The 16230-nt window shown below is 50.5% G+C and overlaps 1 protein-coding gene across 6 annotated transcripts in view; it reads right to left on the bottom strand.

The window, feature by feature from the left end:
* Positions 1–1079: 1079 nt before the first annotated feature.
* Positions 1080–16230, bottom strand: part of ZSCAN2 (zinc finger and SCAN domain containing 2) — a 31331-nt gene continuing 16180 nt past the window's right edge. For 4 of the 6 annotated variants that reach the window (XM_060097443.1, XM_060097444.1, XM_060097446.1 and 1 more), the window contains one exon: positions 11802–14529. In XM_060097443.1, coding sequence (XP_059953426.1) covers positions 13088–14529 — 1442 coding nt within the window. In that variant the 3' untranslated portion in view covers positions 11802–13087. Of the gene's footprint in view, positions 1149–11801; positions 14530–16230 lie in introns of those variants that run through there. The other 2 variants (XR_009531813.1, XM_060097447.1) reach the window with 2 other exon arrangements.

The raw sequence follows: 16230 nt of genomic DNA, 5'->3' as shown, positions 1-16230 counted from the left end.
TGTCTGAATCTGAAGCTTTTGTTTTTCTCCCACTACACAATCCTGCATACCATGAGGACGAGATCCAGATACCGAAAGAAGGAAATAACCATTACTTTTAACACAAACAAGCAATCTTAGAGTCAAGGAAAAGAATGACTTAATACAACCCCTCACTACCTCAGCTGTGGCGCTGCCTTACACAAGGAAGGAGATTTGGGCAACATTTTTCAAGCTGATGAAATTTTGGAGCCTAATCTATAAAGTTACTGGGCCTGCCCGCTGGGTAAAATTCCTATGGAATTTCCAATAGGTAAGAGAATTGGTGCAAAGGGCCCGACTCAGTAGTAGAAGGTGACCTGAGTAAGAGGAATGTCTGGCCCACCTGGGAGCCGCTCATGGCCCCCTGGTCACAGCTGTGCTCCGGAGAAAGAGCCAGAGCCTGAGGATCAGGCAGGCCTGGGGGGAGAGAAAGGAGCCATTAGAGGGAATACCCCAGGGACCAGCCCAACTGGTTTGTAAACAGAAGAGTCTTCCTCCTTCTCTTAGTGTCTGCTTTGTCCCATCAAAGAAGGACTGGTGAAAAAGCAAAACAACACATTTCTCAAAGGAGAGTCCCAGATTTCCCTTCCATATCCATCCACATTACTGACTGTCAGCGTTTTATGCTTTTCTTCTTCAGTTTTGGTAACACATGTGAATCATCTGAATTGGTCTGGGGACACATACTTGTTTTGAGAATTACTGCACTCTAGTTTAGCCCTACCTTGTGCCTTTCCTACCACCCAGGCCTAAAACTGGTACCCACACCTTACCTCCTGGGACCAGTAAGGTCTCACTCACATAAGGAGAGGTGCCACCAGCTCTGCTGTGTAGTTTTACAAAACATGCCGACCAAGGTTCTTCTTCCCTTTGGAGGTGCCTGTTGAGGACCCCACAGATTCATGTGGTCAACCTCAGTTTATATGCCACATCCTCCCAGGGAAAGGAGCTGTACCCTCTACCCTACTTCCTGCACTCAGGGAGGGTTTCGCGCCCTCACCACAGAGGGTCCCTTCTCCCTCCCTACACTGCAGCTGCTTACCACTCTCGTGGAAGGGTCCAAGTTTTACTTTGGGGCTGTGGTTCATTTGGTCTTCTGGTTCTGGCTGTGAGCTCTTCACCACTGCCTGGAATAGATACATGGATTCTGTCTGTGCTTGCTTGCTTCAGATGGATGTTTAGGGGACCTAGTACCGATCCTGAGGGTTCCTTCTCCTCTGACAGCACCTCCTGTCCCTGTTCAAGGACTGGAAATGGTCAGGATTCTGTAGGCACTAAAACTTAATCATCCCCAGACATAAAGAAGCAAAGGGGGAACTCAGTCTTATGCAAATCACTGCAGGGGCAGTAAGGAGTGTGGATGTGTGGGAGATGCTGTGGAGATAAGATCTGGAACCCAGGCCCACTGCAATCTGCCCACCCAGCTCTCCCAAGGCTGCTCCTGTCAACCTCTAGGCAAAACTAACAATACAGAGAGAGCAAGCAACAAGGCAGCTATTTTGCAACAGGACCTAAAGGTTCAATAATGTCAATAAAGACCAGTGAAACCCCTTGCTTCAGGCTGGCTGCTGCTGAATGAGAGCTGTTCTCCAAAGAGAAAATCGGTTGTATCCGCGCCTCCTGGATCAGAGTGGTGCTCAAACTATTTTAAACAATTCTCTTATTTACTGGTGGGGACCAACACTTAGAGCAACCCATGTTGTGCGTCCTCTGAAAAGTCAGTCTGAAAATGGAAGGAAAGTTGCAGCTACCAGGCCCAGGAAATAAGCAAATTCCCTGCTGACACCAACAGCAAAGTGTACACATCACCCATACTGCTGGGAACCCAAGGTGGCTCTGTCCCTCACATTCCTCTATTTTAACTACTCAGAACTAAGTTTCCATATCTCCCCTGCAGCCCGTCTTCCAGGCTCTTTTTGCAAGTCTTCCAACAGAGCCACTGCCTCCTCTCCACTCTCTGGATGTTTTTGTCTAACCCAGATCTGGATCTCCTGGGGAAGGACAGACAGGAACTGTTCCAGGACTAGCAACTCCAGGATCTACTCTTTCATACACTTCTCCGGTCTCAGCCACTGATGACAGAGCTTCTGGAGTTGGATGACTGCCTCCCGGGATCCTGATGCTTCTTGATAGTGGAAGTACCAAACGTGCTGGCAGGAGGTCTCTGGTCCAGGGATACTCCCTTGAAAGAAAATTTCCTGCTCCCAGTGGGAATCTTCTTCCAGCTTCACTATTTGGAGCTCTTCTTGGACTTGAGAAGTCTGGATTTGTTCAACCACAGCTACAGCCATTGTTCAGATCAGAGAAGAACCCTGCAGCTGTGCTCTGAAGTTCAAACCTCTTCCTTTACTTCACTGGGAAGCCACCTTTAGATAGGAGTCTAAGTAGAACTTGAAATTCTAGAGCCAGAGACGTACATTACAAAGTGAATTCTAGTGAAAATCACAAGGGTTAGCCCAGTGGGATTGAGGTGAAGAAAAACCTTCCTGTTCCTCCCTCCCCATGTCCTGATGCCCATGGAGTCTGGCCCTCTGTCACTGGGGAGGCAGCTCCAGAAGTCTGACAGTAGGGGTCAAGGGCTGGTGGTCTGGTTGGAAAGCAGAGGAACGTGAAGCTGTGTTTGCAGAGCGATTTCCTGAACCCCAAGAAAAGGCCAATGATCCATACAGAAGAATGAGGATGAGCTGATGGAGATAATGGGGACAATAAATTGCTCATTCTCCCAAGCCACTGGTCTTCAGTGTTGCCAAGTACATGCAGTACAAGAGCCAGACGGCACACAAGGTAGCAGCACCTTGGAGAGCAGAGCCTGAGTGGAGCCCGCTCTAAGCTTCAGAGATTCAACCGCTCCAACCCTCAACTGTCCTCGCCTCTGGGTGGGTTCTCAGATTTGGGCGGGTCCTCTCTGGATTCCTCAGTCTTGGCATCATAACTCTCTCCCAAACAGGGAGATTTACCCTGGTTAAGGTTACAAGATGTAACAGCAAGGATAGTAAGATCACAGACTCACAGGATGTTACAGTTGGAACGAAAGTTAAGAGATAGTCAGGCTTCAACTCCCTCAAAGCTGAGGCAGTCACGGCTCAGAGACCCCCAGGAACTTGCCCAAGGTCACAAAGCTGGCAGGAAACGGGCAGTGGCTCAGCCCGGTGGCGGTGGACCGGGTGACTGGCCCGCAGAGCGTGACCTACACTGGAAGGCTACTCTGCCCCGCGGGCGACCTTCTCTAGAAGCTTTATGGGGTAAACGCGAGCCCTGGGGACAGGGTCATCCCCGCCGGGCCAGGTGGGCAGAGAGAAGGAGGACGCCACCAGCATGAGGGGCGCATCCTGCCCCGGGCTCTGCTCGCGGGGACGCGGGACGCGGGACCCGGCGTCTCCGCCCGGTCACGCCCAGCCCGCGCGGGCCCAGGCCCGAGGTGAGAGCCGCTCCCGTCCGCCGAGGCCCTGCGACCACTGGAGGGCCCCGACTCCGCGGTACCTTCTCTGTGGGCACGCAAAGTAAGTCCCCACACGACACTCCCACCCCGAGACCAGACACCTAGTACAGACCCTCAGACAGCCATAAACACCGGAAGCGGAAATGCGAGCCCCAGAAAGACTGGGGCTTGGCCGGACTACATTTCCCTTAGGCCTACACCAGGGCCTGCAGACTGACAGCAGGATTAACCAGTAATCTATGCGGATGTCTTGGGCGCCCATTTGTTTCAGATGAATCATTGACGACGGGTGGGACTTTCCTACACGCCGGATTTGGGGGTGCGGAGCCGCAACTATAATCGTCGCACGTGGAGAGGGTAGTCCTGCCTCGCTTCTCCCACCCCAGTGATAATTTGGGGAGGTGGCGTCTTCTCGCCTTACTCCGCCTGGGGACCACTGAAAGAGAGGCCCTTTCCAAAGCGTTTTCCCTTACTGTTGAAAGCGGGTGTTTATCCCTGTTAATCCGTATTTAATCCTATTATACAGGTGACTAAACCCAGGCAGCTTGGACCCCAGGTCTCTCTTAGAGTGGCGCTGAAACTCCAGTTCATATGTTTTGCCTCTTAAACTACGTTTCTGGCATAGTTGCCCACTGTGGTAATGCTTCACCACTATCCTCCCCCTTGCCTAACACACACACACACACACACACACTTCCTCATTTCCTGCGTGCACGGTCCTGGGTGATTCAGGATGAATATCATTGACGCTTATTCATTTAACAATCAATTGTAGAGCAGATACTTTGGGACAAGCGAAACACTTCCTCCTCTTAGTGCAGCCCCTACTCTGCACTTGGCAGAGGATGCATTTTCTAAAATGAAATGGTGAACAACTCCAATGCAGTGTGATAAGTGCTAAAGGGAGGTGCTTTAAAGGAAAAGACTGGAAGGAAATACTAGAGAGCAGCTGGGAGAGCCCAGGAGGAAAGAAGGCGCACCCTCAGGGAAAGGGGGCAGGAAACTATACTTCACTTTTGCATATTTTATCTGGTTTGCTTCTGACAACAAATTTTGCCTAGTTAGGTCTCACTCCCTATTTAACAGATAAAAGATCTAAAATTCAACAGAAGGTGGGTGAAGCTACAATTCCCCCCAGGAGGGGCAGCCTGCGGTGGGGCAAGGGAAGAACAGAACAACAAGGGGGGCTCTCTGTAGAGTCCTAAATCCAGTTACAAGTCTGGGCCATGGAGATTCCTTCTAGCCTCTTGATTTTAGTTCCAAGAGGGCTAATGTGGAAAACTCAGGCCAGCGCTTTCAGGATGCACACACAGCTAGCTTTCAAACCAGCCTAGCCCAGAAGTTCCAGAGAGCTGCCTCAGGGACCAGTGAGGTGGGGCAAAGACCCAGCCTGGGAGAGCGCTTTGGGTTCTCACCATCCAGTCACCAGAGCATCTCTGCTTTTACATGTTTTCTATTGTTGCAAGATTTCACTTGAAAAAGTGGCTCCACTGTTACAAAAAGAAAAGGGAAAATGACTAATCCGAGTATTCCATGTGCCATTCCCTTAACTCAGGGATCTCCTGAGCCAATGGAACTTTCACTGGAAGCAAAATCAAACCTGGAAAGGGTCATCCGAAACCTAGCTCCTATCACCTTCCCCATCAACACCACATCCAATCCTCCAAACGAGAAGACTTGCATACGTGCCCTCGAGCTGCGAGCCACACTCCCCAAGGACTGGGACTAGAGGCCCCCCGAAGAGTCTACACAGATGAGATATTTTCCCAGCTAAAGCTTTCTGGTCCCTCAGAGGACAGTTGGTCTCAGAAACCTAAAAGGTCTATTATTTGGTGAAAGCAGCTTCCATTCGATCTGAGTTATTAATATTACCACAGACAGTAGGATTTCAACGTTCACCGCCACACTGAGTGATTTCGAGCAGCCTTCTGGAACGGGAAGTGCAAGCACGGGCATCAGCTGAGCAGGTGAGGAAAAACGAGATCTCCAGAAGTGATTTGCCCTAGTCATGCTGCTAGTTAGGGGCATATGTGTCTAGGTGTGTCTAGAACCAGGCCTGTCAGGTCTCTTTGGCTCCCAATACCCCGTCTGCTGCGCCACAGATCTCAGGACAGGAACAGGAGGGAGACAGGCAGGAGCTAGTGACGCAGAAAGGCAGCATCACATGGGACAGCTGAGAGAGGCAAGTGACAATAGTGCTGAAACTCTTCAGCAAGAGGGTGGTTTCTAGACCATTGATATGTTTTGAAAAACATGGCACAGAGGGATTTACAAGCAGTGTGTAAGGAGACAAGGATTTTGAGATGAAAGAAATAAGCGTATCCTCTAAGAATTCAACTAATTACAGCCAGGTGTACTGAGTGGAGACCACTGTCTCCTAAGCCCACTGGATCGTCCACTTAACTCCAACTTAACCAGTGACACCTGTCTGTGGAAGGGGGCGTGTTCATCAGGGAAACCTGGAAGAAAGTGTTAACAAGGGCTTCCCTGGGGCGCAGTGGTTAAGAATCCGCCTGCCAATGCAGGGGACACGGGTTCGAGCGCTGGTCTGGGACGATCCCACATGCCGCGGAGCAACTGAGCCCGTGAGCCACAGCTACTGAGCCTGTGCTCTAGAGCCCACGAGCCACAATTAGTGAGCCTGCATGCCACAACTACTGAAGCCTGCATGCCTAGAGCCCGTGCTCCACAACAAGAGAAGCCACCGCAATGAGAACCCCGCACACCGCAACGAAGAGCAGCGCACACTCGCCGCAACTGGAGAAAGCCTGCGCACAACAACGAAGACCCAACGCGGCCAAAAATAAATTAATTAATTAAAAAAAAAGTTAACGAGGCAGTCTTGGGGACGGAGCCGACAGCGCTGGGGGGTGGGCAGGGAAGAGAAGGGGATTTTTTTTTTTTTTCAGTACACGGGCTTCTCACTGTTGTGGCCTCTCCCGCTGCGGAGCACAGGCTCCGGACGTGCAGGCTCAGCGGCCATGGCTCACAGGCCCAGACGCTCCGCGGCATGTGGGATCCTCCCGGACCGGGGCACGAACCCGTGTCCCCTGCATCGGGGGGCAGACTCTCAACCACTGCGCCACCAGGGAAGCCGCAAGAAGGGGATTTTGAAGAGCAGCATTCATCACCCGAGGGGGGTGCGTCACATGACTCCTTTCTTTCAATCCGTGCTCACCAGCCACCGTCTGATCACAAAGCCACCATTTCAGTTTTCAGTCACTGTAGACCAGGAACAAGGGGTGCTCTGAAAGTGGCTTGGGATTGGAGATCCCCAATGTAAATGAATAATAATTGGGCTTCTGGAATATTGGTCTCTTGGAAATTTAGTTACCAGGAGCCTCCCACCCAGTGTCTGGTCATCTCTGGGTGCCTGCACCACGAAACCTAGGGACTGGAACTCGTGAGTGGTAAATCTGCCAAGATGTGCCACCCCCTGAGGCATCCTGGCAGGCCTCCTGCCCTGACACCGACAGTGTACACAAACGGCAGAGACACTGTGCCTGCCAAGGCCTGTGAGCTGTGAGGGGCCTGGGCAAAGTGTTTCCTTGGAGCCAGGCCTTCCTCCTCCCAGCAGCCGTTCTTCTACAGCTGCCGTGGGCCTCTGAATGGATGGAAAATTCACAGAGTTGGGACACTGGGAAGAGTGAGCAGGGGCGAGGGAGTGAGGGGCAGGTAGGCCCAGGAGCCACAGCCTCTGCTGATGCCAGAGGCAAGGGCTCAGTTGCACCAGTGGCTGGGTGGAGTGACAAAGGGAATTAACCACAGCCCCTACTCTCCACCAGGCTCTGCAACCTTCTGTCTCACAATCTGAGCATCATCCGTGCGATTCCACTTTCACTTCCTCTGTGGCCACGGGCTATTTTATCAAGTCAAGAGGGTGAGAGAAAGGAAAAAGACTCTAATATTCTGTCCAGAGATTTGAAATAGCTTAACAGGGCCAGGCAGCAGGGAGGTTAAAATGGCCCTGCATTTGAAAAACTCCAGGTCTGTCTGTGAGAGACTGTGGGAAGGGCAAGCCCAGCACACTGGGCCCCTGCACAGCTCCCTGGTTATGAGACAGGACTCCCCATCAGGGATAAAGGGTTGGGGAGGGCGACCACCAGTCACGTGCAAGGAAGGACCAGTTACAGTTGTGGATCATCTTGATACTAGGGGAGTAGCCAATATGCTGTTCTTATTTTAATGTTTTGTTATTCTCTCCATTTGTTCGTTAGGTGTTTCTCGTGGCTGTAATAATGCAGCGGGGTTATTGACTTCAGGAGTTGAGTGGTTAAGCTACAGGTGCAGGGCAAGGTACCTGCTGAACCTCTCCTCTGAGTCTCCACTTCCTCATCTGTAAAGTAGGGATACTTACCTACCTCATAGGGTTGTTGTCAGGATTGAGACCCACATGGAAAGAGCTTAGCACAGTGCCTGTGCAGAGTACCCCTTCCATAAATTGTGTTACACTAAGCTACTATGGCTTATTGTAAACCAGAAATGCAACCCAAAAGGAAATAAAATTCCATGAAAAACAAGAGGAAGTCTCATGATGACCTGCCTCAAAATGTAAAATCTCTATTAAAAGTGAGGGTGTGTGGCTAGTGGCACAAGTGTGTCTAGAGCCAGGTCAGTTCAGCTCCGAACACTCCACCTGCCCCGCTGCAAACTTCAGAACAGGGTCAGGAGGAGACAAATTACTGACCCAGAGGGGACCTGACGGGGGGACTTTGGGGTGCTGCTAAGTTGTTTCTTGACCAGGGTGCTGGTTACACAGGTGTATACAGTTTGTAAAAATTATATGAGCTGTACACTTATCTATGTGTTATATTTCCCTTCTTCTTTTTTTTTTTTGGCTGTGCCAGGCAGCTTGTGGAATCTTAGTTCCCTGACCAGGGATTGAACCCGCACCCCATGCATTGGAAGTGTGGAGTCTTATCCACTGAACCGCCAGGGAAGTCACTGTGTGTTATGTTTCAACAAAAAGTTAAAACAAGAAGAACTGTCTCAGGATATAGTTATACGAATACCCTGGGATTAAAAGGGTGAGAGTAAGATAAAGTCTCCAAGCTTCACTGCTTGCCCAGAGAGAAGAGAAATAGATGGTGTACTACGGACTGAGCTATAAGAAAGGGGATGCATGTTTTTCAATGACTTTTGATGATCTGTGACATTTTGAAAATAAAAGCTTTTTCGTTAGGATTCTGGTTGGTGGGTTGGTTTTTATAAATGTCTTTCGCTGTGTCTCCATTCACTGATACCAATAAATTAACTGAGGTGAAAGGTCACTGAAGTTAAAACTAACTTAATCATCTTACCAAAGGGAAGTGTAGGAAACTTAACGCATTTTCCAGGTCAGAATTTTGGGCTCCGTCCGCCTCTTGCATTTACATACAACTGTATGGAGAGAACCCAATTGGCAAATATTTATTGACTTCCTATCACATGCCAGGCCCTGCTCTGAGTGCTGGAGAGAGTTTGGAACCTCAGTAGGGGTGTGAGCATAAAAACTCGAAGAGGGACAGGGCAGAATCATGTAACAGGTCAATGCAATGAGAGTCACAGGCACCGAAATTGGAGAGCTCAGGGGTGTGGTGGGCAGGGTCACGTCTGCCAGGCAAGTGCAGGGAAGACCTCACGAAGGGGGTGGTACCCAGGCTGAGTCTTCAAAGATGTGCAGGTGTGCCCTGGGCAGAGAGGGCAGCCCAGCAATCCAGAAGAGGGAGCAGAGTGAGCAGAGAGACGAGGCCCAGCAGGGCACATTGAGGGGAGCTGCCAGGGGGCGAGGATGGTCAAGGGCATAGAGGTGTGGTGATGAGGGCAAGGCCAGGTATGAATGTGAGGTTCCACAGAGGCCCCCATCAGGAAGACCTCATCTGCCCTCCAAGGCCTGTGGCCTCCTTAGGGGGATGGGGGAGCCCCGGAGGGTTTAAGCTAGGTAGTGACAGGCTCAGTTCTTTGCTGTGGAAGGACGCTCACTCTGGCTACAACACAGAGGATGGAGTAGCGGGAAGCAGGGCCAGAGGGAACTTGGGGCACCAGGAAGGGGGCTTTTGCAGTGTCGGGCAGGGGTCTGAACTAGGCCAGGGGGGTCGGGGCTGGGAAAAGTTGAGAAGGGCTTGGTTCCCAAACGGGTCTAAGGGATTCGAGGGAAGAAGAGTCTTGGACGACTCCTAGGTTTTTGGGTTGGGTGACACCGAGTGGATGGCAGTGCTACTCACAACGAGGAAACACACCTGTGGAACCAGCACCCTGATCAAGGGAGGCAGGTGGGGGACTTGAGTTATGAACATGCAAGTTTGAGGCTCTACGAACAAGGGCAGGAGGTGAGTAAGTTGCAGGACGAAGCCAGTAGAGAGGGATAGACTGGAAATCGAGAGAGGAAATAACAGACGAGCAAGGTCCTGAGTCCTGGAGGGAGGTGGCGGCAAGTGACAGGTGGAGATAGATGACTATTAAACCAAAAGCACACATCTCGGCTGAGCCCGGAGGCAAGGAAGTGATAGGGTTTGATACACAGAAGTTTGCTGGTTGGGACACTGAGGGAGGCCACACTTGGCAGGTTCAAGGTTCTCAGAGGTGAGCAGAGCCTGGGGGCTGGCGTGGGTCTGAGGGCCAATGGGTACAGGGCGGCCACTGCGGGGCCTGGGAGAGGGAAGTGACCAAAGTCACGTGAAAGACTTGCTGAGGTGGGCCTGGGGGCCACGCTGAGGGTAAAGCAGATGCCTTTAAAAAAAACATTTACTGTAGGTTTTTAATGGTCCCAAGGCTGTTCCCATGAACTTAGAAACAAACTGGTAACAAAAACTCGGTCCCTAAATATATGTACCTTGAAGGGGAAATAGTCTTTGTTATAGAGACACAGGTGTAATTGAGTTGTGAACAAAGATGTGGCAGAGGCAGATCTTCCGGGGGGCTGGGGCTTCTTGACGGTTTTTTTTAGGGGAAGAAGGCTGTGTCCTTCCATCCGACACATCCAGCATGAAGACCCCTCCTTGCCTCTGCAGACCCCCTCTAGGTGCAAGAAAGACAGGAAGCAATGGGCTCTCAACCTTTCTAGAACCACCATTTGTCATTTCCCCAACCTGGTTCCAGTCTAATTCTGCAATTTCAGCTAATCTGGTTTCCTTTCTTTCCAGGACATTTTGTGTTTATACCAGGTAGGGAGGAATAAAAAAAGAAATTTAGTTAGAAAGGTTTAAAAACCTGAATATCAATTCTTTTCTCAAGTTGAGCTTAAGGGAAAGAGAAAAACCACCATCTTCTACAACCCAAATTCCAGAACTGAATGCCACCTAGGAAACCCTCCTGTCCACTCTCCCTTACAGGCAGGGCAGCTCTTGTATCTTCCCAGACAGATGGAAATCTTTCTCCTAGTAAAGCGGCATGATGACGGGTAACGGAACTTCTTGTTCACAACCTTTCTCCAGCACCTAGCATGGTGATGGTACACACGCCCTCAGTAAATGTTTGCCCTGTAAGTGAAGGAATGGAATCGGTGACGGGGATTTCACAGCCTACGTGGTTTGGTGTAACAACTGCTACTGCCCAGAGCTTCCTTGTGTCTAACTTAGTTGATTCTCCTCCCAAGGAGACCATTGGGAATCATCTGGCACCTTAGCCAAAGCTGCCGCTCCAACTGTTGGTTGACAGACTGGATGCAGAGTTAGCAAAGAGCAGTGGAGAGGTGGGTGCACTGGTCAAGCACACAGGACTAGGTTCACCCAAAGGCGTGCTCTTTTTTTTTTTTTTTTTTTGCGGTATGCGGGCCTCTCACCGTTGTGGCCTCCCCCGTTGCGGAGCACAGGCTCCGGACGCGCAGGCTCAGCGGCCATGGCTCACGGGCCCAACCGCTCCGCGGCATATGGGATCCTCCCAGACCGGGGCACGAACCCGTATCCCCTGCATCGGCAGGCGGACTCTCAACCACTTGCGCCAGCAGGGAGGCCCCAAAGGTGTGCTCTTTGAAGCAAGTGACTTCTTTCCCCCTAAAGGTCTTGGAACACTTCCAGCCTGGGGCAGGAGGTGGGTGGGGTGGGGAAGTGAGATATGGGTTTGTCAAGTTCGGGTTTTTAACACATGTGAAAAGACAGACTCAGGGGCCTCCCTGGTGGCGCAAGTGGTTGAGAGTCCGCCTGCCGATGCAGGGGATACGGGTTCGTGCCCCGGTCTGGGAGGATCCCATATGCCGCGGAGCAGCTGGGCCCGTGAGCCATGGCCGCTGAGCCTGCGCGTCCGGAGCCTGCGCGTCCGGAGCCTGTGCTCCGCAACGGGGGAGGCCACAACAGTGAGAGGCCCGCATACCGCAAAAAAAAAAAAAAAAAAAAAAAAAAAGACAGACTCAGGAAAAGAGTGGGACTCAAGTTTATTAGGCAATTTGGAGCATCCACCCTGTAAGAACCAAGGTGTGTTCTGAGGGCAGGCCCTACGTGTAGGAGAGAAAAGCCTATTTACCCTCCTCTTCCCTCCTAACAAACCCCTTCACCTGCTATCATCCTGCCTTTACTGTTTCACAGCTCATGGACCCAAGAACAAAGCCCTGGTAGCATCCCAAGATCAAGGGCAACATCTGTAGGACAACTCTTGATTCAAGCCCAAATCTCTCCAGAGTACAGGTGATGTGTCCTCAAAACAACACTTCCTTAAAAACAACGTTCTTTGTATACAAAAGCTACCAGACAGAATTCTAGATCTGCATATATAAGATAAAAACGACAAGTGCACAGTGATGATTACGGGGCCATGTATCTGGGGGGTAAAGACACAAGGCGACTCTGCAGAGTGCAGGACTGTTTCACCCTGAACAAGACAGAAATACCATCCACCAGGGGGAGGCAGCTGGCGGCTCTGACTTCACCTCACACTCAAAAACTGAAACCCTGCAAGAATAAACGTGTCCCCGCCGAACCACAGCCGACTTACCCCAGGACAGTAAGCAGAGACAAGAGCAAACACATACATCTCCTCCGTTTATGCCTTCCCTGGCAGGCCCTGGGCAACTCCTATCCATGGAAAGGTACTGGGACACTGCTTCTGGGCCAGACTCCCTCGTGTTTCGGTGTTCCTGACACTTTCTAGAACGAGAAAAGGGCTTTAGCTTCATGCGGATGACTCAGAATTGGAGAAGCCCCTCCACCTTGACCCGAAATCAAACCCCAGGACACAAAGGCAGGAAGGGCCAGTTCTGCAATGGCAGGGGTCCTGGGGTGCTAGCAGCTCGGGTGAAGGCACCTTAGCCCAACAACTGGCAGCAGAACGACCAGACAACACCAACAGGTTCCTGGTATTTCTCTAAAATGTGGGCCATGCTGTCTTCCGTTCCACACAGAGAAATATCCCCCCTGTTCTACCAAAGAGGAAACTGGGGCACAGAGGATCAAGAGAGAAGGACCCAATCAAGTCGAGAAACGTGACAGAAAAAGCCCCAGCTTTCCGACCTTCCATTCCTATGCTCTGTTCTCGGGGTTTGACTCTAACCACTAAGACGATGGGATCCTAGAAATGAGGGTGAGCAGGGGTAAGACTCTGGCAAAGATCCCCAACAAGCCTTTAGGAAGAATGGCTCTTCTACAGACACATCCCTGTCTGGGGGCAGAGTGGCAAGTGCCCTCCTGGGCCAGTCCCTCACCTTCCCTCTCTGCCCCTTCAGTAAAGTTTCTCCTTCATGTGAGTTCTCTGATGTGTGATAAAATTGGAGCTGTTGCTGAAGCCTTTGCCACACTCGGGGCATTTGTAGGGCTTCTCCCCAGTGTGGATTCGCTGGTGTATGATGAGGACTGAATTCCAGCTAAAGCCTTTCCCGCACTCGGGACACCTGTATGGCTTGTCTCCCAGATGGGCTCTCTGATGCATGACCAGGATGGAGCCCCGGCTGAAGCTCTTGCCGCACATGAGGCATTTGTAGGGCTTCTCACCCGTGTGGGTCCTCTGGTGCACCACCAGCTGGGAGCGCTGGCTGAAGCCTTTCCCACACTCACTGCATTTGTAGGGCTTCTCACCCGTGTGGATCCTCTGGTGCTTGATGAGGTTGGAGCTCCAGCTGAAGCTCTCCCCACATGTCAGGCACTCATAGGGCTTCTCGCCCGTGTGCATCCCCTGGTGTGCAATCAGGCTGGAGCTCTGGCTGAAGCTCTTCCCGCACTCCCCGCACTTGTAGGGCTTCTCCACCAGGTGGGTCCTCCGGTGAGTGGCCAGGTTGGAGCTGCGGCTGAAGCTCTTCCCGCACTCACTGCACTGATAAGGTTTTTCTCCCGTGTGAGTTCTCCGGTGGGTGATGAGGGCCGAGCTCTGGCTGAACCTCTGTCCGCAGTCGGGGCACTTGTATGGCTTCTCTCCTGTGTGGATCCTCTGGTGCCTGATGAGGTTGGAGTTGTAACTAAAGCTTTCGCCGCATTCTTTACATTCGTAGGGCTTCTCTCCCGTGTGGATCCCCTGATGCGTGTTCAGGCTGGACCGGTTGCCGAAGCTCTTGCCGCACTCAGGGCACGAGTACGGTTTCTCCCCCGTGTGAGTCCGCTGATGGGCGATGAGGTTGGGGCTCCTGCTGAAACTCTTGCCGCACTCGGCGCACTGGAAGGGTTTCTCTCCCGTGTGGATCCTCTGGTGGGTTATGAGGTTTGCACTCCGGCTGAAGCTTTTCCCACAGTCCCTGCACTTATAAGGTTTCTCCCCGGTGTGAGTAGTTTGGTGTCTACTGAAGTTGGAACCATCACTAAAGCTTTTTCCACACTCGTCACATTTGTAGTATTTCTCTCCTGTGTGGGTCCGCTTGTGTGTGATGAGGTGGGATTTCCGGCTGAAGGTTTTCCCACACTGGGGACACTCATAGGGCTTCTCACCCAGGTAGGTGCCCTGAAGGCCTATGAGCTGTCCAACTTCCCTGCCCTGGGGTGGCACCTCCCCATGGTCCTCCCCCGGGGTGTTTCCCCGGGGCCCCCGGGAGCTGCAGTCTCTCTCCAAGTCACTTTCCCAGTCAGATTGTGGAATGCCTTCCCCCTCAGGCATTTCGGAGAACATTTCATGTGATTCAACATCCTCAAATATGTCTTGGTTAGAGTTCTCCCCATTTTCACTCTGGATCTCAAAATCTGAAACAATGAAGAAAATTGTACAATTTGTACTCAATTTCCTGTAATGATGAGAAAAGAAAACCAAAGGGGAAATTTAAAATGAATTAAACTTTGAGTGAAAATAAAAAGGCTAGAGAACCCTCAAAACTTAAAAAAAAAAAAAAAACAGGTTTATTTCCTTCTAACTGGTTATCCAGTTGCCAGGTCTCATATCTTTATGGTGATCACCCAGAATTTCTAAGTCTTAAAGATGTGGGTTCCAGGTCTCTACCTGTTTCTCCACTGGGAAATGAGATCAGGTGGGAATTTTCAAATTCCTGATCAAAGGAAAGCAACAGGGTACACAGTCCCCAATACTCACCATGGTGCTCGATGCTTAGTAGGTGCTCTATTAAATTTGATGAATGAATGAATGAGTTTCTTATTGGTACCACAGATATTCCCCTAAAGCTCAGTCTCCTTTCAAATGGAGCTTATATAATAATTCTGTGCATTAAAATGTCTGATGATTATAATCTTATTAGTTGACATTTAAGTAAGACAGAGACAAGATGACAGGGCACCAGCAACAAGGACTCTAGGTGTCTATACACATGACTGGAACCAAGTAAGTGGGCAGTTAAAAGAGCCCTCAAATTTGGGGACTTCCCTGGTGGTCCAGTGGTTAGGACTCTGCACTTCCACTATAGGGGCACGGGTTTGATCCCTGGTCAGGGAACTAAGATCCCACATGCTACGCAGCCAAAAAAAAAAAAAAAAAAAAAGAGCCCTCAAATTTACCTGCAGTGAGAGTCTACAGATAGATCTCCCATCGGTAATACAAAATATCTACCTTCCAGAAACTTGCCAAACTACTGCCCAATACTTAGCAAACGTTTGGGTGAAACAAATCATGAGGGAGGACTGCTGGAAGAACATGCATTCCCTTCCTTAAATGATAGACTCTAAAGTCTGTCCCAGGATTAAGCCAGCAGAGCTGTGGGCCTGGATCACACTGCTCTGACACCGGCAGAACTGTGTTCACTGAACTGCGTGTTGGTTTAATGGCTCTGGCTGACACTGATGAACACTCTAAGAAGGGTCATTAGAAATTAATCACAGACTTCCCTGGTGGTCCCGTGCTTAAGAGTCCATGCTGCCACTGCAGGGGGCACAGGTTCGATCCCTGGTCGGGGAACTAAGATCCCACATACCGTGCAGCACAGCCAAAAAGTAAAAAATTAAAAAGAAATGAACTTCTATCAACTAACATGACATTGTTAATCAATATTTTAAAAAGTAAAAAATAAAAAAAGAAATTAATGGCTGTGTCAGCTACAAATTGGCACTTACCATCTACCTCTACAAGGACTAAATCACATGCTGCTGCAGCTGCTGACTTTCAACTCCCCCTGAAAGGAGTTCAGGGTGGAGAGCAGAAATGAGGCCCTCCGTGCTCTGGGTAAAACTGGCAGAACAGGTCTTCAGATAGTTAATATTTTCAGGAGACCATTTTATGAGCCCAATTCTTGCATCTCCTCGTATCTAGAAAAGCACTCAATTCCTTCATGGTGACGTCTGCTCCTTGGGACTAGCAGTAAACTTCACGAGACTAGCAAAAACCTTCTGCAAAAAAATATGTGCTTGATTGCAATATACTCTCCCTTCACCAAAATCACATCTATACTGACCTCCCCCATTACGTCTGGAGCAGTTTCTCAGAGCTACCTGAGATGCTGT

This window comes from Mesoplodon densirostris, chromosome 4 (assembly GCF_025265405.1).
Source record: "Mesoplodon densirostris isolate mMesDen1 chromosome 4, mMesDen1 primary haplotype, whole genome shotgun sequence".
NCBI lineage: Eukaryota > Metazoa > Chordata > Mammalia > Artiodactyla > Ziphiidae > Mesoplodon > Mesoplodon densirostris.
This window is presented reverse-complemented; position numbering and strand designations above follow the sequence as displayed.